Source organism: Chinchilla lanigera, unplaced genomic scaffold (assembly GCF_000276665.1).
Source record: "Chinchilla lanigera isolate Chin_1 unplaced genomic scaffold, ChiLan1.0 scaffold00014, whole genome shotgun sequence".
Taxonomy (NCBI): Eukaryota; Metazoa; Chordata; class Mammalia; order Rodentia; family Chinchillidae; genus Chinchilla; species Chinchilla lanigera.
The window spans coordinates 31738132-31762857 of record NW_004955415.1 but is presented as its reverse complement, the minus strand read 5'-3'; the positions used below and the strand labels follow the sequence as shown (position 1 = coordinate 31762857).

The following is a 24726-nucleotide window of genomic DNA, read 5'->3' as shown; positions in this document are numbered from 1 at the left end:
AGACCCTATCTCAAATTAAAAAATAAAATGGGGTGGGGATTATAGCTCAGTGCAAAGGTCCTGGATTCTTAACTCAGTCCAAAAAAAAAAAAAAAAAGTATTCAGCGAAGGTGAACCGCAGGGATGTCAGAATGAGTGTGCACGTGCGCATAAGGACGTGTGCACCTGTGGGCTCACACGTGATTCCCCCCAGCAGCAGGCAAATGGGAGCCGTGTCAATGTGCTCTACTCCACCCCTGCCTGTTACCTGTGGGAACTGAACAAAGCCAACCTCACCTGGTATTTGGGGAGCCTGGGTGGTGGGGGGAGGGCTGGTCTGCCCCAGGGCCGCTGTGTTGTTCTTACAACCTCCACCATAGGTCTGTGAAGGAGGATGACTTCTTCCCCTATGCCGACGGCCCCCACATGTTCTGGACCGGCTACTTTTCCAGCAGGCCAGCCCTCAAGCGCTACGAACGCCTCAGCTACAATTTCCTGCAGGTGGGTGGGTGCGACCAGAGGACAACCCGGGGGTAGCCCATGGGACAGTTCAGGTGGCCCAGGCCCGGCGCATCTATCTTGTATCCCCCAGGTGTGTAACCAGCTTGAGGCGCTGGTGGGCCCGGCGGCCAACGTGGGACCCTATGGCTACGGAGACAGTGCGCCCCTCAGTAGGTGTCAGGCCTGGGGGGCCCGGGTAGGGCTGGAGCCAGAAAGCATTCCTTCGGGGGCCCCTCTTGAAGCTTCTGAGTCCAGCACGCGAGCATGGGGCCTTTCTTGCCTCCTTGGGGTCGAGCCAGAGTTGTGTGCAGGACCCACTGACCACCCCCAATCTGCCCGCAGACGAGGCGATGGCGGTGTTGCAGCACCACGATGCGGTCACTGGCACCTCGCGGCAGCACGTGGCGGATGACTACGCGCGCCAGCTGTCTGTGGGCTGGGGACCCTGCGAGGTGGGCGGGGCTGAGGGAAAGGGCGTGGTCTAGGGCGGTGGGGGTGGAGCCTAGGTGTCCTTGTGGGGCGGGGCTTGTAGGAGGCGGGGCAGAAAGATGGGTTAAGGAAGAGGGCGGGGTTCCTGAGCGAGGGGTGGAGACTGGGAGGGGCACCTGGGATAGAAGGGTGGAGACAAGGGAAGTATAGGATGTGGTCCAGGCAGTGGAGTGGATCCTAGTCAGGATTGCGGGGCAGGGGGTGCAGGAGGCGGGGCACAGGGAAGAGAGGGGCAGGGTCGAGGCAGCAGGTGTGGCCTTGCACTGGAGGCAGGTGACCCAGGTGTGGACCTGGTCAGCGCCAGACCTGCCTCTTGCACTCCTCCCCAGGTTCTTCTGAGCAACGCGCTAGCCAAGCTCAGTGGCTCCAAGCAGTCTTTCTCATTCTGCCGTGACCTCAATGTCAGCATCTGTCCCCTCAGCCAGACATCTGCGCAGGTGACCTGGAGTGGGGCGGGATGGAGGGGCGGGACCCGAGGCCGGCCGTTGGCAGGGCGAGGAGGAGGCGGCGCAGTGGGGTGGTGGTTGGGCGATGCTGTTTGGAAGCAGTGGTTGCACGTTTTCTTTGGAGGCTCATCCTGGGGCTGCAGGACACAGGGCAGGGTGGAGCTTGGGCAGACTGATACTCCGCGAAGATGGCATGTCCTAGGAGGCCATGATCGCCCTAGGACGTTGCTGTGTCTGGTGGGGAGGCTGGTGTGGGAACGCCTGCTGTGACCCTCCCATCCCTGACAGTTCCAGGTCATCGTTTATAACCCCCTGGGGAGGAAAGTGGATCAGATGGTGCGGCTGCCTGTCAGAGAAGGCGTTTACCTCGTAAAGGACCCCAGAAACAAGACTGTGCCGAGCAGGGTGAGCCCACTCGCTGAGTACCGCCTGCCTTAGGCATTTTCCTCCTGTTCTTTGAGCCCAGGGCCTTTCACTGCGGTACATCTTCAGCACTGTTCACTTTTTTGTTTTTTTCGACAGGGTCACACTGTGTAGTTCAGTAGTTCAGGCTTGCCTTGAGTTCACTTGTTTTTTTTTTTTTTTTTGGTTTTTTTGGTTTTTCTCCGGTACCGGGAACCGAACTCATGACCTTGCGCTTGCCAGGCAGGCGCTTTTGCCGCTGAGCTAAATCCCCAGCCCCCGAGTTCACTTGAATTGTGATCCTCCTGCCTCAGCCTCTCAGAGTGTTGGGGTTACAGCAGTGTGTCTCCAGATTTGGCTTCTCCCTGTTCTCATGGACACCTCCCCAAGAATGTCTCTTCGTCCCCTAAGGATCTTTCCTAGGGCTGGGGATATAGCTCAGCAGCACAAGCGCCTGCCTAGAAAGTGTAAGGTCCTGAGTTTGATCCCAGGTACCCTGCCCCCTCCAAAAAAAAGTGTCCTAAGGATCTTTCTTTCACTCCTCTGTGCCTTAAGGATCTCTTCCAGGGAGTGGCATGTGTCTGTCATCTCAGCACTGAGGGAGGCTGAGGCAGGAGGATAGAAAGTCAAGTCCTGACTGGACAACTTAGTGAGACTCAGTTTCAAAATAAAAATGAATAAATAAATAAATAAGGCTGGAGATGTAGCTCAGTGCGAGAGCCTCCCTGGGTTTGATTGCAGGATCTAGAAAGAAAAAAACAAAACTGTTCTCTTTCTTCTCTCACTTCTCCCTGACTTTGTCTTCCTCCCACCCATGGATTTTTTTTTTTTTTTTTTTTTTTGGTCTTTTTGAGACAGGGTCTTGCGATGTAGTTCAGGCTGGCCTTGAGCTCACTTTGTAGCCCAGGCTGGCTGAACTCGCAACAATTCTTCTGCCTCAGCCTCCTGAGTGCTGAGATTACAGGTGTGTGCCACCACGCCCCGTGATGCCTCCACTCTTATCTGTCCATTTATTTATCCATCCATCCTTATCTATCTATTTGAGACAGGGTCTCAATATGTAGTCCAGGCTGATCTTTGACTCACTATGTAGCCCAGGCTAATCTGGAACTCATGGCGATCCTCCTGCCTCACCCTCCTGAGTGCTGGGATTTCAGATGTGCCCCACCATGCCTGGCTGATGTCTCTACTTAGGAATGGCACGATATGTCCTTGTAGTCGCTTGCCTCAGTTTCCATTCTCCTTGACCCCAGGTGGTGGAACTTCCCAGCTCTGGCAACCCAGAACTCCTGTTCCCAGCACTGGTGCCTGCTCTGGGCTTCAGCATCTACTCCGTAAGCCAGGTGTCTGTCCAGAGCCCCAAGGCCCGCCGTCTACATTCCAGGCCCCAGAAACCTAGGTCCCCTGTCTTGTCCATCAAAAATGAGGTAAGGCCCTAACTGATCCCTTCCCTGCCTCTGTGGCAAATTTGAAATGGCATGGTGGGCTACTTGGACTCCTGGTCAGGAGGTCCCTGGTCTCTGGTTTGCTGTCGCCGCTTCCCTGATTGAGTGTCTTTAGCCGATGAGTGACCTTCATGTGAGCCTCAGTGTCCTTTCCAGGGGAGTCCAATGTGAGGGTTCAATGTAGCTCTGGGTAATGTGCAGCATTTATGTTAGAGCTGATGATGGGAGGGGTGCTTGCAATTTCAGAGGAGGGGTTTCCAGGAAGGCCCTCAGATAAGGTGACATTTGTCTTTTTTTGTTTGTTTGTTTGTTTGTTTTTGTTTTTTGAGACAGGGTCTCGCTATGCCGTTCAGGCTGATCTTAAACTCACTGTGTAGCCCTGGCTGGCCTTGAGCTCATAGCGGTGCTCCTGCCTCAGCCTCCTGAGTGTGGGAATTATAAGTGTGCACCATCCCGCTTATCTTGAGACCCAGGGCTGAGTGTTAGCTCAGTGGTACAGTGATTGCCTAATGTGTATGAGGCCCTGGGCTCTGCCCCCAGCATTGCAGTAAATAAATAAGTACCCAGCAGAGGGATCCAGACAGGTAGAGCACAGCAGACACAGCAGCCCTCAGATGTTTAAAAAACTTTTTCTTAGTACATGTTCACAGATCATTGTAGGGAATTAGTATATGTGCATAACACACCTTAATTATTTTTCTTTTGGTGTAAGGGCCGAGAATCTTGCCGCGTGAAGGAAGACTCCAAGAGACGCTCTCTCATGCAGTAGGCAAGGGGAGTTTATTTACCAGGCATGCGTGGGGCTCACTGAATGTGCAGGAACAGAGAGCGCTGAGCTGGGGTTAAGTCTGGCTTTTAAACCCAAAAACCACAAAGGGCGGGCATTTGCAAGCGAAATTACAGAAGCAGATAGCATTGGTTAGTTCAAACTGACTTTTACAATCATTTGGGGGGGTTTTGTGAGGAGACTCAGGAATGAGGGAGTGTCAAAGGCAAGATAGTTGCTCTGAGTAAACAACAGATGTTCTTTTGTGGTTTCTTTTCCCAAGGACAGGATGGGAGATCATTTCCTGAAACTCCTAGCACCTCCTGGGCGGTCTCATGCTGCTTATCTATAGCCGGAGAACAGCAGGTTCCCATAAAATTTTTCCCCACTTCTTCTTGTGCAAATCTCTAATCCTAGAGATCAGAGAGTTTCTCAGGGCCATTTAGGACCGAATATTGTTGTCTGATAACCATCAATTTGACATTTTTAATTTGGCCCTGTAAAAAGTTAACTATTCTGTTTAAAATACACGGTCCAATGGTTATTATTAAAAGTAGTACAATCAATGGTCCTGCCAAAGCAGACAGCAACGTAGTGAGCCAAGGGGACTGAGTGAATGAAACAAGACTCAAACCATCCTTGTTGTGTCTCCCGTTTTCTCTGTCTTTCCTGGAGGTGCTCTCTAAGTTTGGCCATGGACTCTTTGACTACTCCCGAATGGTCTGCATAAAAGCAGCATTTTTTTTTAAGGCAGCACATAGGCCACCTTTTTTTATAAACAATAAGTCTAGCTCACGCCTGTTCTGCAGTACTACCTCTGACAGGGAAGTCAAAGATTCCTGTAGGGCAGTTACTGATGTTTTTAAGGCTTTTAATCTGTCAAGCAAGGGGGTGTGAAAAGAGTCGTCACCTTCTGGAATAGGGGACATATCTCCTACCGGAGGGGGTGTTCCATATAGAACCTCGAAAGGAGTCAAGTTGCACATAGAAGAGGAAGGGGTGTTTCTGGCCCTAAAAAGGGCATAGGGTAGGAGCATGGTCCAATCTTTTAAGCCAGTCTCTACAGCTAATTTGGTCAAGGTCTCCTTAATGGTTTTATTTATTTTTTTTACCTGTCCTGAGCTTTGGGGTTTATACACACAATGTAATTTTTAATCAATCCCAATATCCTGGCCACACCCTGACTCACCTGAGCCACGAACGCCGGTCCGTTATCTGTCCCTATTACCTTGGGCAGGCCAAACCGAGGGAAGATTTTTTTTATGATCTTTTTGACCACCATTTGGGCGGTTTTTCTTTTAGTGAGAAAGGCTTTTACCCATCCTGAGAAAGTGTCCACAAAAACTAACAGATACCTGAGTCCATACCTTGTAGGTTTGACTTCGGTGAAGTCAACCTCTCAAAGTTGTCCAGGTCGGGTTTTTCTTAGCCTTTTTTCTGCTGGTACTTTAGGATAGGTATTTACAATCTGACATGTTTGACATCCTTTTACTACTTGGTCTGCCAGCTCTTTTCGTATCGAGGCTGGGATAGTTTTATCCTGATCTTGCAGGAGCTGCTGGAGTTTTTTTTTTGATCTCAGGTGGGTGAATTGATGGACTTGCTGTAAGTAGGTTAGGGCCTTTAATTTGTCTGACTGCGGGGGTTCAGGCGCCGGTTGGAGGGCTCCCGACATTCTTTTGTTACCAGGAACATTTTTCCTGAGTCTTTTGATGCAATTGCTTTTGTCTCCTCATCGGCCCGCCTGTTACCCGTTGCCACCGGGTCTGGTCCTTTCTGGTGGCCGGCGCAATGAACTATGGCTAGTTCTTTGGGGAGCGTGACGGCAGCTAGTAATCTGAGGATCTCTTTTTTATTTTTAATATCTCTGCCCGCCGAGGTAAGCAAGCCCCTCGGTTGGTAAATAGCCCCGTGAATGTGTGCGGTAGCAAAGGCATAGCGGCTATCGGTGTAGATGGTTGCCCGCCTTCCTTCTGCAAGTTCTAGGGCTTTAGCAAGGGCTATAAGCTCAGCTCTTTGGGCTGAGGTCCCCTCCGGCAGTCCAGAAGACCAGATAACTTTGGATTTGTCCACCACCGCCGCCCCCGCTCGTCTCTTACCATCCTGGAGAAAGCTGCTCCCGTCAGTGAACCAGGTTACCTCTGAGTTGGGCAGGGGCTGGTCCTTTAAGTCTTGGCGGATTTTGGTTTTTTTTGCTAGGATCTCCTGGCAGGTGTGCAGTATGGGTCCTAAAGCCTCGTCCGGGAGTAAGGTGGCAGGATTTAAGGCAGAGGGGGATCCAAAAGTTATTCTGTCTCTGTCCAAGAGAACACTCTGATAGTGGGTAATTCTAGCATTAGACAGCCATCGGTCAGGGGGCTGGCAGATGACACTCTCCAGTGTATGAGAGGGGCCACAATAGTTAACCTTTGGCCTAGAGTGAGCTTATCCGCGTCTTTGGCCAGGAGGGCAGCGGCCATGATTGCTTTGAGGCAGCGTGGCCATCTGCTGGCAACTGAGTCTAGCCGCTTGGACAAATAGGCCACCGGCCTCTTCCAGGGTCCCAAAGTCTGAGTTAATACCCCTCGGGCTATGCCTTTTTTTTTTTTTTTTTTATGTACAGGGTGAATGGCTTCTCTACATTTGGGAGAGCTAGAGCTGGGGCAGACAGGAGCGCCCTCTTTATGTCATTGAAGGCCTTTTGTTGCTCCGGTTTCCACTGAAAGACAGCATTTCCTTTTAGCAGGGGATAAAGTGGGGAGGCAAGGGACGCAAATCCTGGGATCCATAATCGGCAAAACCCCGCGGTCCCCAGAAACTCATGTAGCTGCCTTTGACTCGTGGGCAGGGGAATCTGGGTTACAGTCCTTTTTCTGGCTTCCGTAAGCCAACGCTTTCCATCCTTGAGGGTATATCCCAGGAATGTCACTTTCTCCTTACAAATTTGGGCTTTCTTTGCTGAGGCTCGGTACCCTAGTTTAGCCAGTTTTCTCAGTAACCCCCGAGTTCCAGATTTACAGTTCTCTTTAGTCTTTGCTGCCAATAGTAGGTCATCTACATATTGGAGCAGGGTAACTTTAGGGTGTTGGGTCCTAAAACAGCTTAAGTCCTTGTGGAGGGCTTCGTCAAAGATAGTGGGAGAATTTTTAAACCCCTGTGGTAAACGTGTCCATGTTAGTTGGCCCGAAAACCCTGTTTCAGAATCTGTCCATTCAAAAGCAAACAAGGGCTGACTATCTTTGTGCAGAGGTAGACAGAAAAAAAGCATCTTTTAGATAAAGTACTATGTACCAGGTCTTTCAGGGTTGAGGGTGCTAAGCAAGTTATAAGGGTTTGGCACAGTAGGGTGTATATCTTGTACTCTACTGTTTATTTTTCTCAGGTCTTGTACCGGTCGGTAGTCTTCGGTCCCGGGCTTTTTGACCGGTAGCAGGGGTGTGTTCCAAGCCGACTGGCAAGGCCTAAGCACTCCCAACTTAAGAAGTTTTTGTATATGGGGTCTGATCCCTTCTCGTGCCTCCCTACTCATGTAATATTGTCTGACTCGAACCGGAGTAGCAGAGGTCTTTAACGTAACCACCACTGGGGGCTGGTTTATGGCTAATCCTAGCCCCGCCATTTCTGCGCAGGAATCAGGGAGTTCATCGAGCCATTCCTGGGGAACATGTTCTTGAGATCGCTCCGGCCCTACATACAGCTGATATTTTTCTTCAGCTGATACGATGAGGGCAGTAACTACAGGCTGGCTCACCAGTGGGTTTAAAAATTTAATCTCTGGCCCTTTGGGGTTGAATGTAATTCTTGCTCGCAGCTTTGTTAACAGATCTCTCCCCATCAAAGGGGCAGGACACTCAGGTATGACTAAGAAGGAATGTTGAACTTTTTCCTTCCCCAAGTCCGTAATTCTTTTAGTGGTCCGGGCTCGGTATCGGCTGCCGTTGGCCCCTTGAACCAGGGACCTCTTGGTGGAAAGTGGTCCTAGAGGGGCCTGAAGGGCGGAGAACACTGCTCCCGTATCCACTTTAAAATCAGTTGGTGTCCCCTCCACATCAAACGTTACCCTGAGCTTGGGGAGGGGGTCCGAGCCCCGTTCCCCCTAGTCATCATTCTTTAGGGCTAGTACAGTCGATGGGCATTCTTGGGTTGTTTTTTTTTTTGTTTTTTTGTTTTTTTTTGGGGGGACAGTCCTTGGCCCAGTGTCCCGTCTCCTTACAATAGGCACACTGGTTTGAGTCTAAGGGGACCCGGCGGCGTGGGCCTGACTTTTTGTTGTCTCCTGTTGTGCCTTTTACTACTGTGGCCAGGATCTTAGTTAACTCCTTAGTTTTCTTTTTTTTTCTAGCTGCTTCCCTTTTCTCCCTTTTTTTTTTCTCTTTTTTGTTCCTTTTTCTCCTCCGTCTCTCTCTTATAGAAGACTTTCTCTGCCTCTTTTACCAAATCTCTCAGGGTCAAATCTTGTAGCCCGTGCAGGCGCTGCAACTTACGCTTGATATCTGGGGCTGACTGACCGATAAAGGCCATAGCAATCGAAGCCCTTTGTTCCTCAGCCTGAGGGTCAAAGGGCCTATACCTGCGGTAGGCTTCCATTAACCTTTCCAGAAACACCGAGGGTGATTCATTAACCCCCTGAGTTATCTCTCTCACCTTAGCCAAATTAGTAGGCCGGCGTGCAACCAATCCCAGACCCGCTACCAGAGTCTGGCGATAGATGGACAGATGCTCCCTACCTGCTGGCGTATTCAGATCTCAATCAGGGCGGCGCAGTGGGAACAGGTCATCAATGATGTTCTGGAGTTGAGTGGGTCTCCCATCTTGCCCAGGAACCCGTTTCCGGGCTTCCACGAGAATTCGGTCCCGTTCCTCAGTGGTGAACAGGGTCCCAAGAAGCTGCTGGCAATCATCCCACGTTGGCTGGTGTGAAAACATGAGAGATTCCACCAGCCCAGTTAACCTAGAAGGGTCTTCAGAAAAAGGAGGATTATTATTTTTCCAGTTGTATAGGTCAGAGGAGGAGAAAGGCCAATATTGCTGGGCAGGCATGTCCCCCCTGCCCATCGTCCACCATAGGCCCATCAGGTCGGAGAGGGAGCGTGACTGCCACATCTTGGGGGCTTTGGGCCCGCCGGCTGCGGGTTCCCTGGGCAGGTCCTTGTCCCGAGGAGCCTGCATGATGGTCCTGTAAGGTAGAGTCAGAAGAAGAGGGCAGGGGCAAGGACGGAGCGGGCGGAGGAGGAGCGGCTGGGGCAGGTGGGTAAGGTGGGGGTGAGACATCTGGCCCCAGGAGGAACAGATCAGGTTGGGACTCAGGTAAGACTGGGGTGGGCAAGGACGGGTAAAGGGTGGGCACCGGGGCCGCGCTTGAGTCTTAGCCGGGAGTATCATCGTGGGCCCGGGCAGATCTGGAAGGAGGAAAGGTCTTACCCATCCTGGTGGGTCTTCACATAGGTCCTGCCAGACAATGATATAGGGCTGCTGGTCAGGGTGGCCGAGGCGTCCGGGGCGGAAGATGGCGTCCTTAACCACCCGGATTAGGGGAAGATGGAAAGATCCTTCAGGAAGCCATCCCACTCTAAGGGAGGGCCACTCAGCCGAACAGAAAGCCTGCCACTTACCCTTTTTAATAATCAAAGAAAGGTTATGAGCTCTCTCACGGACCTCGGTCCAGTGACTCAAGGTCAAGGAGAGAGGGGATGATGTTGTTTGTCCCATATCCGCTGTCCTAGACAAAAAGTAAATGCCAAGTGCAAGCGACAAACACACAAACAGCGACACAAAACATCTCCAAGACACACAGAACAAAAAGTATACAGATTCCACTGGCTTAATACCAAGGTTCTGAACCTCAGCTAAAAGGGTTACCTGTTCAGAATCAACCAGATAGGACACATCCAGGCGTCCCTGGAGGTTCTGACACTCTGAGGCGTCCCCCAGAGTCATGGCTTGCAACCCCCGGACACGTCTGTCGGTTGCAGCCGAAGAGAGCTCACGCGTCTCGTCGGCAGCCACAGCCAGTTTCAAAACCCTAGGTGATCACGCTCCAAAGAAACAAAGGCCAAGACAAAGGCCAAAAGGCCGGACTTACCCCGAGAGAAGACTGCTGGTCTCCCTCACGGAGAGAGAGAGATCTCTGCAGAGATATCTCGGTGGAACCTCCAGGTGTAAGGGCCGAGAATCTCGCCGCGTGAAGGAAGACTCCAAGAGACGCTCTCTCATGCAGTAGGCAAGGGGAGTTTATTTACCAGGCATGCGTGGGGCTCACTGAATGCGCAGGAACAGAGAGCGCTGAGCTGGGGTTAAGTCCGGCTTCTAAACCCAAAAACCACAAAGGGCGGGCATTTGCAAGCGAAATTACAGAAGCAGATAGCATTGGTTAGTTCAAACTGACTTTTACAATCATTTGGGGGGGTTTTGTGAGGAGACTCAGGAATGAGGGAGTGTCCAAGGCAAGATAGTTGCTCTGAGTAAACAACAGATGTTTTTTTGTGGTTTCTTTTTCCAAGGACAGGATGGTAGATCATGTCCTGAAACTCCTAGCACCTCCTGGGCAGTCTCATGCTGCTTATCTATAGCCGGAGAACAGCAGGTTCCCATAAAATTTTCCTTACAGTCCTTCTTCCTCTCTCCATCTCTTAAGGGGGAAGATTTATGTCACTATTTCCTATTAGCTGTCTTTTATTTTGCTCTTTATTTATACTTTGGGTTTCTCATATAAGAGAAACCACGTGATATTTAAACATGTGTGTCTGCTTTATTTCACTTAACATTATGGTCTCAAGGTACATCCATTTTCCCATAAAGTACTCAGGTTTGTCCTTTTTTATGGTAGAGTAGTACTCCATTATGTGTAAATACATTTTCTGTATCCATTCATCTGTTGATGGACATATATAAGGTACTTCCAAGATTTAGCTACTACGAGCTGTGCTCAAAACCCTCAGATTGTCAAGGCCACGAGGACCAAGAAGAAGACCAGCTCTTACTCTGAAGGAGCCACAAATAGGACAGGATTGCATTGAAATTGTTATGGAAGCCAAGCATAGTGGCACATACCTGTAATCCCAGCACTTGGAAGGCTGAGGTAGGAGGATCACTGTGACTTCAAGGCCTGGGCTACATAGTGAAACCTTGCCTCAAAAAACCAAAAAAAAAAAAAAAAAAAAAAAAAAAAAGGGAAAAGGGAATCTGGAATTATTAATCTTAACTGGAATTATTATTCCAGTCAAGTTTTTTTTTAATATATGATTCTAAAAGAAATGAAAACATTTCCTTGGGCTTGTTCTGGACTCACAACCAGACATAGTGTGGTGTGTACCTGTAATCCTAGCACTCTGGGAGGCTGAGAAAGGAGGATGGTGAGTTTGAGCCCTGCCTGGGAGATTGTTAGCAAGACCCTAAAACAGCCTGGAGGTATAGCTCAAAAAAAGGCCTGGGGTTATAGCTCAGTGGAACAGAGCTTACTTACCATGCCTGAGGCCCTGGGTTTATGCCCCAGTACCAGACCCCTTCCCCGCCAAAAATAAAGACTATTGATCCTAGCACTTTTGCCTTGGTGGCTCCTCCTTTATTTATTTATTTTGTTTTTGTTTTTGAGACAGGGTCTCCCTAGGTAGCTCCAGGCTGATCTCGAACTCAGCCTCCCGACTGTAATGCTGGGATTATAGGCATGTGCCACCATGCCTGGTGATGGCTCCTTTCTTCCATTAAAAATAAAATGATGTTAGCTGAATGGAGTGGTGCATGCTTGTAATCCCAGCATTTGAGAGGCTGAGGCAGGAGGATTGCCACGAGCTTGAGGCCAGTCTGGGATACATAGTTTGTGGCTAGCCTGAACTACCGAGTAAGCCCTTGTCTCAAAAACAAAAACAAAACAAAAAAAAAAATTGATGTTATAAATACAATCCAGACAATCTTATTTTAATACTTATTATATTATAAATACAATCCAGGCAATCTTATTTTAATATACATAGTCATTATTATTCCAGTCAAGTTTTTTTTTAATATATGATTCTAAAAGAAATGAAAACATTTCCTTGGGCTTGTTCTGGACTCACAACCAGAAACGAACCAAATGGTACCGACCGACAAACACCAAGATGCACGGACCGCCAATTGTAATTTAGGATGAGCCTTTATTCCTGGCCAGGGACTGACTGAGAGCCTCCACGCAGGGAAGGATCAGACCAGTCCCGATCCAGGGAGGAGAGTGGTTTTTAAGGTTTTTAAACCCTAAAACCGCATCCTGTTTGGCAAACACATGTCACATCTGTAACAATGAGGGGATTTTTATTGCAGGAACAGTACATTCTGAGAATCTGGGAGGGGTAGAGCATTTACGGGAAGAACAATACATTTTGGGAGTCCAGGAAGAGCAGGGTGTTTACTACCAGTTTACAAGCGTACATTCCAGAAATGGTAAACACAACGATCTAACCGCAGGGCAGGGGTGGGAAGTGGGAATTAAACTAGAACCTTTGATGTCTGTGGTGGGGCTTTTACAGGACTCCCAAAAGTCTCATGGCTTTTGTGCTCAGTACCAACGTTGGCCCTGATCTGGAGTAGATGGGGGCTATGACACTTTTTCTTTTTTTGGTTTTTAGAGATAGGGTCTATGTAGCCCAGGTCTCAAATTCACAGTGATCCTCCTGCCTCACCTTCCCCGGTGCTGGGGTTAGGGGCGTGGGCCACCACACCGGGCTGGTGGAGGCTGTAACTGGACTTAGGTACCACAGCTGCCCTCTGGCTGGCGTGGGGTGAGTAGGGCACAGAGAATGAGCATAAAGTGGGGACGGGATCAGGGTGACGGTGGCTTTGCAGGGCCCTGGAGGGCCAAGAAGCGACTGCATTGTAGGTCAAGGATGAGGCTGAAGGAGGTGCTGCGGGGTTTGTAATAGGATCAAAAGTGAAAAGTGTGGGAAGCTGGGGTGACTGCGAGTCTTGTCTGAGTCCTGAGAGGGGAGGCGCTGCAGCGGGCTGCAGCCCTGGGCAGTGGCATCTGGCTCTTTCCCTGTGCAGCACCTTAGGGCTACGTTCCATCCTGACACCGGGTTCTTGAGGACGATCGAGGTCCTGGACCGGAAACTCACGCTGCCCGTGAGCCAGGCCTTCTTCTGGTGAGAGAGGACTTCGGGGCGGGGCGGGGCGGGGCCGGGCCAAGGCCAGGCCTTTCCCTGACTCATCTGCGCTGGCTGCAGGTACAATGCCAGCACCGGAGACCAGCAAAGTGATCAGGCGTCTGGTGCCTACATCTTCAGACCCAGCCAACCGAAGCCGATTCCCGTGAGCCACTGGGCGCAGACACACGTGGTGAAGGTCTGGAGCCACGAATGACCCGGGGGCAGCTGGGGCTGAGAGGTGGCAGTGGAGCCTGAGAGGCTGATTTCTGTCCTTAGATAGGGTGTGAAGGTCACAACTGCTTGAAGGAGAGGCGCTTCCTACCCGTTCACACCCACCCACTGCGGGTGTCAGGTTATACAGTACTCAGCTCTGGAATTGGAGGGGGTGGGGACAGCCAAGTGTAGCTGCTTAAAGAGTTCCTCAGTGGTGGTGATCCCAGCACTCTGGGAGGCTGAGGCAGGAAGATTTGCAAGTTTGAACCCAGCCTGAGCATCTTACTGACTGAGATCTTGTCTCAAAAGAAAAAATTTTCCGGGCATGGTGGTACATGCCTGGAATCCCAGCACTTGGGAGGCTGAGGCAGGAGGATCATCGTGAGTTCAAGACCAGCCTGGGCTACAAAGTAAGCTCAAGGCCAGCCTGAACTGCATAGCGAGACCCTGCCTCAAAAAGACAAAAAAGAAAGAAAAAATTTAAAAAGGACTGGGGTGTAGCTCAGTGGAACAGCCCTGGATTCAGTCTGCAGTACCACACACACACACACACACACACACACACACACACACACAAAGAGTTCATCAAGCTCTGTGGTTCACGTTTATATTGGGGGGATACGGAATAATTTTTACTTGGAGAGTGACTTGGGTGTGGATCTGAGGATGCAAGCAACAGGAAACAGTGGTTTCCTAGGGCTTTTATTGACATTTTCCCTGAGGTAGGAACAGGGCAGATAATGGCAAGACTCACATTTGTGCAGGGTTAAGAGCTTGTATTTGATGTGGTTTCCTTGAGGTGAACAGTTATATCCCTGAATCACTGAATTGGGATACTCTTGGCCTATTGTAACAGTTACCTAAATTAACCGCCTGACAGAAAGTCTTGCTGGGCCATCCAGGGAAGGTGGGGCAGTTCCACAGTCTTCCAGTTCCCTGTTACCTTGTTGCTCTAACTTCTTCAATATTCAGCTTTCACCTCATGGTCCAAGATGGCTGCTCTAGTTCCAGCTATCACATCTGCATTTGAACCAGTGGGAGAGGGAAAGGGCTGAGAAACATTGTTTATACCATCTTGATTATTTTCCACGGGGGCAGATTGTGGTCACACAGCTCTTGATAGTCTCAGGGAAGAGTGAATAGTATAGTCTTCATACCGGGTAGTCATGTGCCAAGCTAGAATCTTATTCTAAGGAGGGAAGGTGGGGTAATAGTAGGCAAGAAGTATGTATTATTTTTATTGGTGCATGTTTGTTGTACATGATAGTTACATTCTTGTGTGGAGTTGGTACTTGTACATAACACATCTTAATTCTTTTTTCATCCCCTTCTTCCCTCTCTTTCTCTCTTTCTGTCTCCTGGTCTCTTTCCCATTTGCAAAAACATCTATCTTGAGCCAGGCGTGGTGGCGCATGCCTGTAATCCCAGCACTTGGGAGGCTGAGGCAGGAGGATTGTTGCCAGTTCAGTGCCAACCTGGGCTACAAAGTGAGCTCAAGGCCAGCCTGAACTGCATAGCGAGACCCTGTCTCAAAAAGACAAAAACAAAAACAAAAAATCTATCTCCCTGGTCCTATTATGTATCTTTAATTTTACTCTTTACTTATCTATTGTTTTTCTCATATAAGAGAAACCATGTTATTTTAAGCTTGTGTGTCTGATTTATTATATCTCGTAGTATTATGGTTTCAAGGGCTGGGAATCTAGCTCAGTGGCACAGTGCCTGCCTGGCAAGTGTGGGGCCCTGAGTTCGATTCCTGGTACCAAAAAAAAAAAATTATGATTTCAAGGTGCATTCATTTTCCTCCAAATGACTCAGAATTCTTCTTTATGACACAGTAGTCCTCCATTGGTGTACATTCCACATTTTCTTTATCCATTCATCTTTTGGGCATATAGGCTACTGCCAAGGTTTACCTGTTCTGAGTTGTGCTGCTATAACCGGGGCCAGATCCAACAAAGTGTAGGTGGGGTTTCCATGTTGCCAGTAGGACTGATCCTGATTTAGTCCTTTTTGGGGTTCCCAGCAGCAGTACAATTTTAGGGATGCCCTCTGCCCCAGTGCGGCTGACGTTTCTCCACCCCATGTGCCTACAGACAGACCTGGTGCAGGAGGTCCACCAGAACTTTTCAGCCTGGTGCTCCCAGGTGGTTCGCCTGTACCCTGGCCAGCGTCACCTGGAGCTTGAGTGGACAGTGGGGCCGATACCTGTGGGGTAAGTGGCTCAGGCTGGGACCGGGGCAGAGGACGGGGCAGAGTGTTTAGGTGAGGCTCACACCTGTCCCTTTGGGCCCAGGGACAAGTGGGGGAAGGAGGTCATCAGCCGCTTTGACACGCCCCTGAGAACCCTCGGATTCTTCTACACGGACAGCAACGGCCGGGAGATCCTGGAGAGGAGGTGGGGACGCTGAGGACCTGGCGGCATGGTTGGCCCAGGGGCGGCGGGGAGTGGGGGGCATCTGCTGACCGGAGGAATGTGGGAAGGAGAAGATGACGGGGTGTGAGGGTGGGGCCCTGGACCTTGACTTGACCCCACCCCACCCCACCCCACCCCAGGCGGGATTATCGACCTTCTTGGGATCTGAACCAGACTGAGCCAGTGGCCGGAAACTACTATCCAGTCAGCAGCCGCATTTACATCACGGTACCGCACCCCCACCCCCGCGGCAGGGTGGGGATCAGCCTTCACTCCCAGCCTCCCAGCGTTCCCTGGATGCGTGGGACAGGGACAGTGAGCCCCTTTCCCTCATTCCTGCCCACCTCTGGCTCCCAGGATGGGAAGATGCAGCTCACGGTGCTGACTGACCGCTCCCAGGGGGGCAGCAGTTTGAGAGACGGCTCCCTGGAGCTCATGGTGAGTGGATCCCAACCTTGCAAACCAGGTTGCACCCTGGCCGCTTGCTGGAACGCTAAGCTGAGAACTCCGTCTGTATGTTTGACCTCCTCTTTTTTTTTGGGGGGGGGGTGTTACTGTGGATTGAACCCAGGAACTTGGCATTGAGCTACACCCCCAGGCCTATTTATTTATTCATTTAATTTTGAGACAGGATCTTGCTAAGTTGCCTGGGTGAGACTTGAATTTGTGACCCTCTTGCCTCAGCCTCGCAAGTGCTGGGATTGCACATGTGGCCCCAGTGTCTGGCTATAGATCCCCTTTATCATACCCCTAAGGCCCTCTCCAGGCCCTGACTCACCCTATCCAGGTCCCCCTGTTCAGGGCGCACCTTCCGCTGTCCTGGTCCCCCGGTCAGCTGGATCCCTCTCCCCCTGGGGTCCCCCTACCCGACCCAGTTTCCCTGCTCTTTGATTTCTTTTGAAATCCCCCCAAGCCCTTACCCGGTTTCTGGCCCAAGGACCCCTGCGAGGCCCTCATCCTGTCCTGGCCCTGCGGCCCCCCAGGTGCACCGCCGGCTGCTGAAGGACGACAACCGCGGAGTGGGGGAGGCGCTGCTGGAGTCCGGGTCCGGCGTGTGGGTGCGGGGGCGTCACCTTGTGCTCCTGGACACGGCCAGCGAAGCGGCCGCGGGACACCGGCTGCTGGCCGAGAAGGAGCTGCTGGCCCCGCAGGTGGTGCTGACCCTGGGGCGCGGCCGCTCCTACCACCGCCGGGCAGCCCCTCGCAAGCAGGTGAGGGTGAGGGGGTGTAAAAGGACCTAGGGGCCAAGACCGGTCCCCCGACTTGGGCTCAGCTCCAGTGCCAGCGCCGGCCTGGTAGCATTGGGTCGCGGACAGTGCTTCCACCTGCCCCAGGCTCGTCCCCCCTTGGCCAGCCCCAGCCCCTCCTTTACACGCACACACACACACACACGCACACGCACTTACACACCCCGTCCAGCTCAGCCCACTGCAGTTCTGCACCTTCAAGGCTCAGACCTGCGAGGTCAGGGCCTGCCCCACCTCAGGTCCAGTTTCCACCTTAGCTCAGCCGCGACTTTCTTGAATCTGTCTGTCCCTCCCTGGATAAGCCCGGGCCCAACAACCTGGATGTCATGACAACAGACAGCTGAGCCTCGCCCCCACAGCCAAGTTGTCGGGACAGCAGGACTGCTGAGCCCCGCCCCCACAATGGAGTTGTCCTGACTACACGCAGCTGGGTAGCCCCCCTGCAATCTAAGAGTGCACGGCGGAGTCCCGCCCTTCTCCGCCCGAGCCCCGCCCCCGGCTGAGCCCCGCCCCTTCCACAGTTCTCGGGCCTGAGCAGGGAGCTGCCGCCCTCTGTGCACCTGCTCACCTTGGCCCGCTGGGGACCTGACGCGCTGCTGCTGCGTTTGGAACACCAGTTCGCCCAGGAGGAGGGTTCCAGCCGCAACCTGAGTTCCCCTGTGACCTTGGACATGAGGGTGAGGAGGGCAGAAGTGGGCAGGAGGCAGGAGAGAGCAAAGAGAGGGGCGGAGGTGCTGTTCCGCTTTGCTCCCCACTCATGCGAGCCCGTCCACGCCCTGCAGGACCTGTTCTCCACCTTCACCATCGTCCACCTGCAGGAGACCACTCTGGCGGCCAACCAGCTCCGGGCCAGGGCCTCCAGGCTCAAGTGGACACCAGACACCGGTGGGGACCTGGTGGCCCCTGCCTCGCTCAGCAGCTGGGGGTTCTGTGTGGGGCATGTGGGCTGTGACCTGGTATAGAGCTTGGAGGCCTGGCAGCGTCCTGACCCGGGTTAGGGGATTCAGGGTCAGAAGTGGGTCCAGCGAACCTGCAATACACTTGAAGGTTTGGTGACTCCCAGGAATAAGATGGGAGAGTGTCCAGTTCTGGGATGGTGTCTGTCACCCCTGGTATCAGCTTGAGGATATAAGGGCAGTGCCCAGAAACTGGAGACACCAGGCATAGTGGTGCATGCCTGTAATCCCAGGGAGGCTGAGGCAAGGGAGAATTGTGAGTTTGAGGCCAGCCTGGACTACATAGTGAGTTCAAGGCCAGCCTGGAATACATGGTGAGATCTTGTCTCAAAAAACCCAAAAAGAACTGGCGTGGTGGTGCATGCCTGTAATCCCAGCACTCAAAAAGCTGAGGCAGGACAATCATTGCAAGTTCGAGACCAGCCTAGGCTACAAAGTGAGCTTAAGACCAGCCTGAACTGCATAGTGAGATCCTGTCTTTAAAAAGACAAAACAAAACAAAACAAAACCCCCCAAAAAGCCAGGTGTGGTGGTGCACGCCTGTAATCCCAGCACTTGGGAGGCTGAAGCAGGTGGATTTCTGTGAGTTTGAGGGCATCCTGGGCTGGAAAGTGAATTAAAGGCTAACCTGAACTGCGTAGTGAAACCCTGCCTCAAAAAGACAAAAAGAAAACAAAGCAACACCAAAAAAAAACCCCAGAAAGAAATCAAAATTTAGGGATCACAGGGTGGTATTCAGGTTAGGGAAGTGGTTTAAGGTCTGTGCATGATGTTCTGGGGACAGATTTGGGGGAGTATGGCTGTGTCCAGACCCAGGGGAGGGAGCATAATGGGGTGAGGCTGAGGAAGTCCGCACCTCTCATTCTCTCCCCCTCCCCCAGGTCCCATCTCCCATCCCACCGTGCCCAGGCTGGACCCTGCCTCCATCACGCTACAGCCCATGGAAATCCGCACCTTTGTGGCCTCAGTCCAGTGGAAAGAGGATAGTTAGACCCACAGGCGGCCCCCTTGCTCTGGTCGTGGGGCCGAATTCATATCCTCCTCTTGCTGCCGTCCGCAAAAGCCATTAAAATTCTACTAGTGAGATTCAGGTCGTGTGTGTGTGTGTGTGTGTGTGTGTGTGTGTGTGTGTGTGGGTGGCTTTGGTTTTTGGGAGGGGTATGGAACGAGGGATCCAGAAAGGTTGGTATCCCGGAGCTCAGCTCCAGTCTGGCTCCTTGTGGGGAGGTTGCTTCCAAGGCTGAATCTTCACACCAAGGACCACAGTTCTCATCCCACCTCACGCGTCCTCTGCTTCCTGCTCCGATCCTTTGTCCACTTGGGCTCTGACAACTCTCTTCAGCAGCCAGTGAAGGCGAGCCTGGGCTGGATGTGGGCTCAGAACCTGATACACCCTGGGTCCCCCCCGGCCTGGCCTTGGGGGGCTATCTTTAGAGCAAGGGACCTAGGAGGAACAGGACAGACCCAGAGGCGGGTCCCCATCTGCAGCCATGGATGGATAGCAGGAGCTTCAGGCCTTCCGGGAGGCAGAGAGCCTGTTCTACCCTGGGTTTTGAGTGGGTTCTGGGGTCTGGTGTGCAGGGAGGCTGGGTTAAACTCTTCATTTATTCATTTGGTTTCTTGAGACAAGGTCTTGATTTGTAGCCCATGCTGGTCTTGAACTCACTGTGTAGCCCAGGCTGGCCTCAACTTGCGTCAATCTTCCTGCCTCAGCCTCCTGAGTGCTGGGATGACAGATGTGCTCCCCCACACCCAAGTTCTATGTCTAAATTTAATCAAGGGGAACTGACACCCTCTCCAGCTGCCCCAGCCTTGTGCACATGCCTGTATGGCAAGGAACGACATCCTAGTCCTACCTGCAACCTTCCTGGGACAGATAGGGACGAGGAGAGAGGGTTGTGCTCCCGTGTGGCCCTGTCATTGCTGTACCTTCTGGAACAGATGTCTAAACTCCCTCTAGAAGGACCGCTGAGCCATGACCCTGCACGGTGGCCTGTCTTGGAAATGCCAGCTGTAGCTGTTCCTTAGTCTCCTGTTGATGACACTGGGCAACTTCGTGTCAGACTCTGTTTCAAAATGAGTAAAAAAGCTGGGTGTGCTGGTGCATGCCTGTAATCCCAGCACTCGGAAGGCTGAGGCAGGAGGATCGTTGTGAGTTTGAGATCAGCCTGGGCTACAAAGTGAGCTCAAGGCCAGCCTGAACTGCATAGTGAGACCCTGTCTCAAAAAGACCAAAAGAAAAAAAAAAGCCAAACCAAAAATAAAACCACAGCCCGGTGTGGTGGCACAGCCTGTCATCTCAGCACTGAGGAGGCTGAGGCAGAAGGATTGCTATAAATTTGAAGCCAGCTTGGGCTACATAGTGAGACCCTGTGTCAAAACAAAACAAGCAAAGGAAAAAACACACACCCCTTCCCACTCCCTCCACAGCCCTGTTGGAGGCACCCTTCCTTCCCTGTTCTCACTTAACCTCTTAGCTCTCTGAAGGAGCGCCGGTCAGAGCTGGGCGCAGTGCCAGGCCCTTCCTCTGCCTCAGTCCTCCTGACGCTTCCTGTGTCGTAAAAGCTGGACCTAGTTTGAAATTGCCTCAATCAGGAACTCAGGGATGGGCCTCAGACTCTGCATTTCTAGTAAGTGCTCAGAGGATGGTGACAGTGCTTGTCTGGGGACCACCCTGGAGCACTGCCACCTACATCTCTATGGGCTGACAGGGACGAGGCCACTATACCTTGTTAAGTGGAAAAACAAAAGCTATACAGAATAGACCACTGGCAGTGGAGACTTGTTTTCCAGGACTGCCCGTGTGACATGTCCCTGTCCCTAGGCCACTGAAAAAATTTATGATTCTTGTGCCCTTCTTGACTCCAGACTTCAGGGGGCAGCATTTACATTGTGATCTTCGTGAACGATGCTTTTGATGTGCAGTGCAAAACCTGAACAGCTGCACCAGGCAGCCCCTACCTGATCCTGGGTGTCTGTTCTCCCCCTTCCTTTTTCTGTGCTTCAGCAGCTCACCCCCGGGTCAGAGCTGGGTGGAAACCCACAGAGGCAAATCGTGGTCGGTCCCAGCTCGCTCTTCCTGTGCCACCTCCGGAAGTGACTTCCCATCTCAGAGATTGGTGTTACTCATGTATAAAATGAGATCAGTGGTTTACACCCCTCAACTGTTCCCATGGCATTTCTTTTCGTTCTTAGCATTTAGCACCATCTGGAGTGGAGCCCAGTTATCTTCTTTACCTTGTTGGTGTCTCCTCTCAAGCATGAGTTCTGAGGAGCAGGGAATTTGTCTGTGTCTTGCCCTGCTGCATTCTTGCCCTTTGTACAGAGCGGGACACAGGGGGTGTGCTGTGGTTTGAGTGGGTCCCCAAATTTCATGTGTTGGAATTTAATCCCCAAAGTCATGTGTTAGTGATAGTTCAAAGGTGAACCTTTTTTTCTTCCCTTTAACAGTACTGGGGATTGAACACAGGGACTTCACACTGAGATACATCCCCAACGCTTTTTATATTGAGGCAGGGTCTAAATTGCCCATGCTGGGCTCAGACTTGTGATCCTCCTGCTTCAGCCGCCCAGAGTGCTGGGATGACAGGTGTGCACCACCACAGCCCTTTTGAACAGATCTGGCCTTACTTAGATTAGTGGGTTAATGGGTCACAGTGGGCATGGCTTTACTATAAGAAATGAGCTCTCTGGACTTCCTGGTCTCCAGAACCGTGAGCCACATAAACATCTATTTATACAGTATCTGGCCTCAGGTGTTTGGTTGTAGAGACAGAAGATGGATAGGTGTGGTGGTGCATGCCTGTAATCCCAGCACTCTGGTCACTTGCTGTTATGATTTCCACCTGGATGTCCCCCCAAGGCCTCATGTGCTCAGAGGCAGGGCTTGTGGAAGGCGGCTGGATTATCAGGATGCTATTGCTGGGTTGGTGTTAGGAGGTGGGGTCTGGCTGGAAGAGGTGGGTCACTGGGGTGCAACCTGGAAGGGTGGATCTCCCTTCCCACCCCCTCCTTTTGTTCTCTACTTCCTGGCTGCCCTGAGGTGAGCAGCTTCCCTCTACCCAGGCCCTTCCCCCCTGCTGTTGACCACACAAGGATGGAAACTTCTCAGCTGTGAACCCAAATAAACCTCTCCTTCCCGTGGTGGGGGTTGGGTATTTTGTCTCACCTTGGATTGCAGCAGAGCCTCCCCTGACTGCAGTTGTCCCTGAAGTCTCAAGAATTCAGCCTGAGCTAGGAAACCAGGAGTGAGGCGTGAACTGATTGGCCCAGTCTTTGCAAGTGGCCAGCTGCTGTTGTGCCTGGACCAGTCTGATCCCTGGATCAGCAGGCGCGCCTCTCCAGCTACTCCAGCCGGAATCCGCTTCGGATCTTCCCGCTTGATTTCTAAGGAAAGCTTTTCCTGAAGCTTTGTGCTTTAGTTTTAATTTCCGTTATCACTGAAGTATGGACCCCTGGTGGTCAGTTTCACAAGAGCGAAAGGAGGCCCGGCAGGGTGACGCCGGAAGGCTGGGACATGCGGCTCACTGTGTCTCAAAGGCCCGGGACAGGAATGGTTCAGTGTGGCCCACCCTTCCTGATGGTTGGGGACCAGAAGGGATGCCGTTAGGGTGAGGACGGTATCAGGCAGCTTGCGTGGCGGTGGGAAGGCGGCTGGGCCTCAGTCACCCGTGATCCGTGCCCTTCCTGTTGTTCCTCTGTCAGTCACCCAAAGAGGGGACCTTCCTGTGCCCTGCCCACCGCCCCATGCACCTGGGTTTCTTGGCCACAGCTCCCTGCTCTTCTTGTCCCTTCTCTCACCCTCCTGTCTTGTCCTGTCTGGGCCACACTGGGCAGGGCCTGTATTAGCATTGTGTGGGTAAAGGGGGCCCCGGGGGCCCACGGGGCACTGGGGCTAGGGTGGAAATTCTGAGCCTTGCTATGCTCTGCTGGATGGGAGGTCAGAGGCTCTGGGTAATTTGGTCCCAGGAAAGGCCCTGGGGAAGAACTTGCTTCTGGCTAAGGGGCCAATGAAACACCTCTATTACAGGTTGGATGCTGGGGATGCCTAGGGATGCTGCTGCCTCCTCCAGGGTAGCTTGCTGGTGTTGGGAGGACAAGTGAACATGTAGGGCCTTGGCCTTGGGCATGATCTAAGCCAAGGTTTGGCAGGCAGAATGGTCATTGATTCATTCAACAAACATTCACTGAACATTGCATTACCGTGTGCCAGGCAGTAGGAAGCAGGGAACAAGACAGACACAATCCCTGCTCCATGGAGCAGAGCTGCAAATAGGGGAAAAACAGGCAATGACAGGTGAAGAAGTGACCTTTGTAGAAAGGCAGATGGTGGTCAACATCAAGGGGAAAATGGTGTTGGAGTGTATGAGAAGGGCTGCCTTGAAATTTTAGGTAGAGCTGCTTTAGAAGATCTCACTGATGGTGACACTGGAGCAAGACTTCCTGTTGTTCACCCCGGGGCCTTTGCATGGCCTCCTCTGCCCCTCCTCCACATATCCATGTGACTCCTCACTCTCCATCTCTTTCAGCCCATTTTAAATGTCCCTTTCTCCCTTTCTACAAGGCTTTTCTTAACTATTTAGAAAAATGAAGACTTAGCCAGGTGTGGTGGCACACACCTGTGATCTTAGCACTGAGAGGCTGAGGCAGGAGGACTGCTGTGAGACACTGTCTAAAAAAAATATTTGGACAGCTGAGGCAGGAGAACCCCAGGATTCTTTGGCTTTCTGAGACAGGGTCTCATTACCTGATTCAGGCTGGCCTTGCATTCACTGTGTAGCCCAGGCTGGCCTTGAGCTCACAGTGATCCTCCTGTCTCAGCCTCCCAAATGCTGGGATTATAGGTGAGCACTCATGCTGGGCTTTGAGCCCAGGAATTTGAGGGCTGCCTGGGCAGCATAGTGAAAGCACTTCTAAAAAAAAAAAACAAAAAAACCAAAAAACCAAGAATTTAATGGTTGTCTTGGTTCTTTTTTTTTTTTTTGTCTTTTTGAGACAGGGTCTCGCTGTGCAGTTCAGGCTGGCCTTGAGTTCACTTTGTAGCCCAGGCTGGTCTTGAACTCACAATGATCCTCCTGCCTCAGCCTTCCGAGTGCTGGGATTACAGGCATGGGCCACCACGCCTGGCTCTATTTTAGTTCATTATTATTATTAAAGAATGATTGCTTTTCATGTAACTATCTGATTCCTCCAAGCCTCCTTATTCACTTCTTTTTTCTCTTTCTCTTTTCTTTTTCTTTTTGAGACAGGGTCTTGCTATGTAGTTCAGGCTGAACTTGAACTCACTATGTAGCCCGGGCTGGCCTTGAACTCATGGTGATCCTCCTGCCTCAGCGTCCAGGGTGTCGGGAGTACAAGTGTGCACCATCATGCCTGGCTAAAATGTTTCATTTTGAGACAGGGTCTCATTAAGTCACTCAGTTGCCCAAGCTGGGCTCAGACTTGCTATCCTTACTCAGCCTCCCAAAGTGTTAGAATTACAGGCATGTGCCATTGTTCCTGACCATTTATTCATTTCTTTACTTGTCAAATATTTACCAAGCACCTAGACTTAGTTCATTATTGATAAAGAACAGACATTTCTTTCTTTCTTTTTTTTTTTTGGTCTTTTTGAGACAGGGTCTCACTATGCAGTTCAGGCTGGCCTTGAGCTTACTTTGTAGCCCAGGTTGGCCTCGAACTCGCAACAATCCTCCTGCCTCAGCCTCTTGAGTGCTGGGATTACAGGTGTGCACCACCACGCCTGGCAGACATTTCTTTCTTACAGTTCTG

At 51.6% G+C, this 24726-nt stretch overlaps 1 protein-coding gene across 3 annotated transcripts in view; it reads left to right on the top strand.

Annotated features, from left to right (window-relative positions):
• The window catches only part of Man2b1 (mannosidase, alpha, class 2B, member 1), a 26748-nt gene extending 7703 nt beyond the window's left edge, over window positions 1–19045 (top strand). For 2 of the 3 annotated variants that reach the window (XM_013512235.1, XM_013512234.1), the window contains exons 8-24: window positions 194–279; window positions 360–480; window positions 572–650; window positions 823–932; window positions 1299–1406; window positions 1704–1820; window positions 3071–3244; window positions 13023–13120; window positions 13202–13319; window positions 15433–15551; window positions 15633–15734; window positions 15893–15980; window positions 16110–16190; window positions 16736–16963; window positions 17521–17676; window positions 17782–17884; window positions 18837–19045. In XM_013512235.1, the coding sequence (XP_013367689.1) occupies window positions 194–279; window positions 360–480; window positions 572–650; window positions 823–932; window positions 1299–1406; window positions 1704–1820; window positions 3071–3244; window positions 13023–13120; window positions 13202–13319; window positions 15433–15551; window positions 15633–15734; window positions 15893–15980; window positions 16110–16190; window positions 16736–16963; window positions 17521–17676; window positions 17782–17884; window positions 18837–18946 (1998 nt within the window). In that variant the 3' untranslated portion in view covers window positions 18947–19045. The remainder of the gene's footprint in view (window positions 1–193; window positions 280–359; window positions 481–571; window positions 651–822; window positions 933–1298; window positions 1407–1703; window positions 1821–3070; window positions 3245–13022; window positions 13121–13201; window positions 13320–15432; window positions 15552–15632; window positions 15735–15892; window positions 15981–16109; window positions 16191–16735; window positions 16964–17520; window positions 17677–17781; window positions 17885–18836) is intronic. The other variant, XM_005381013.2, reaches the window with a different exon arrangement.
• The last annotated feature ends 5681 nt before the right edge of the window (window positions 19046–24726 follow it).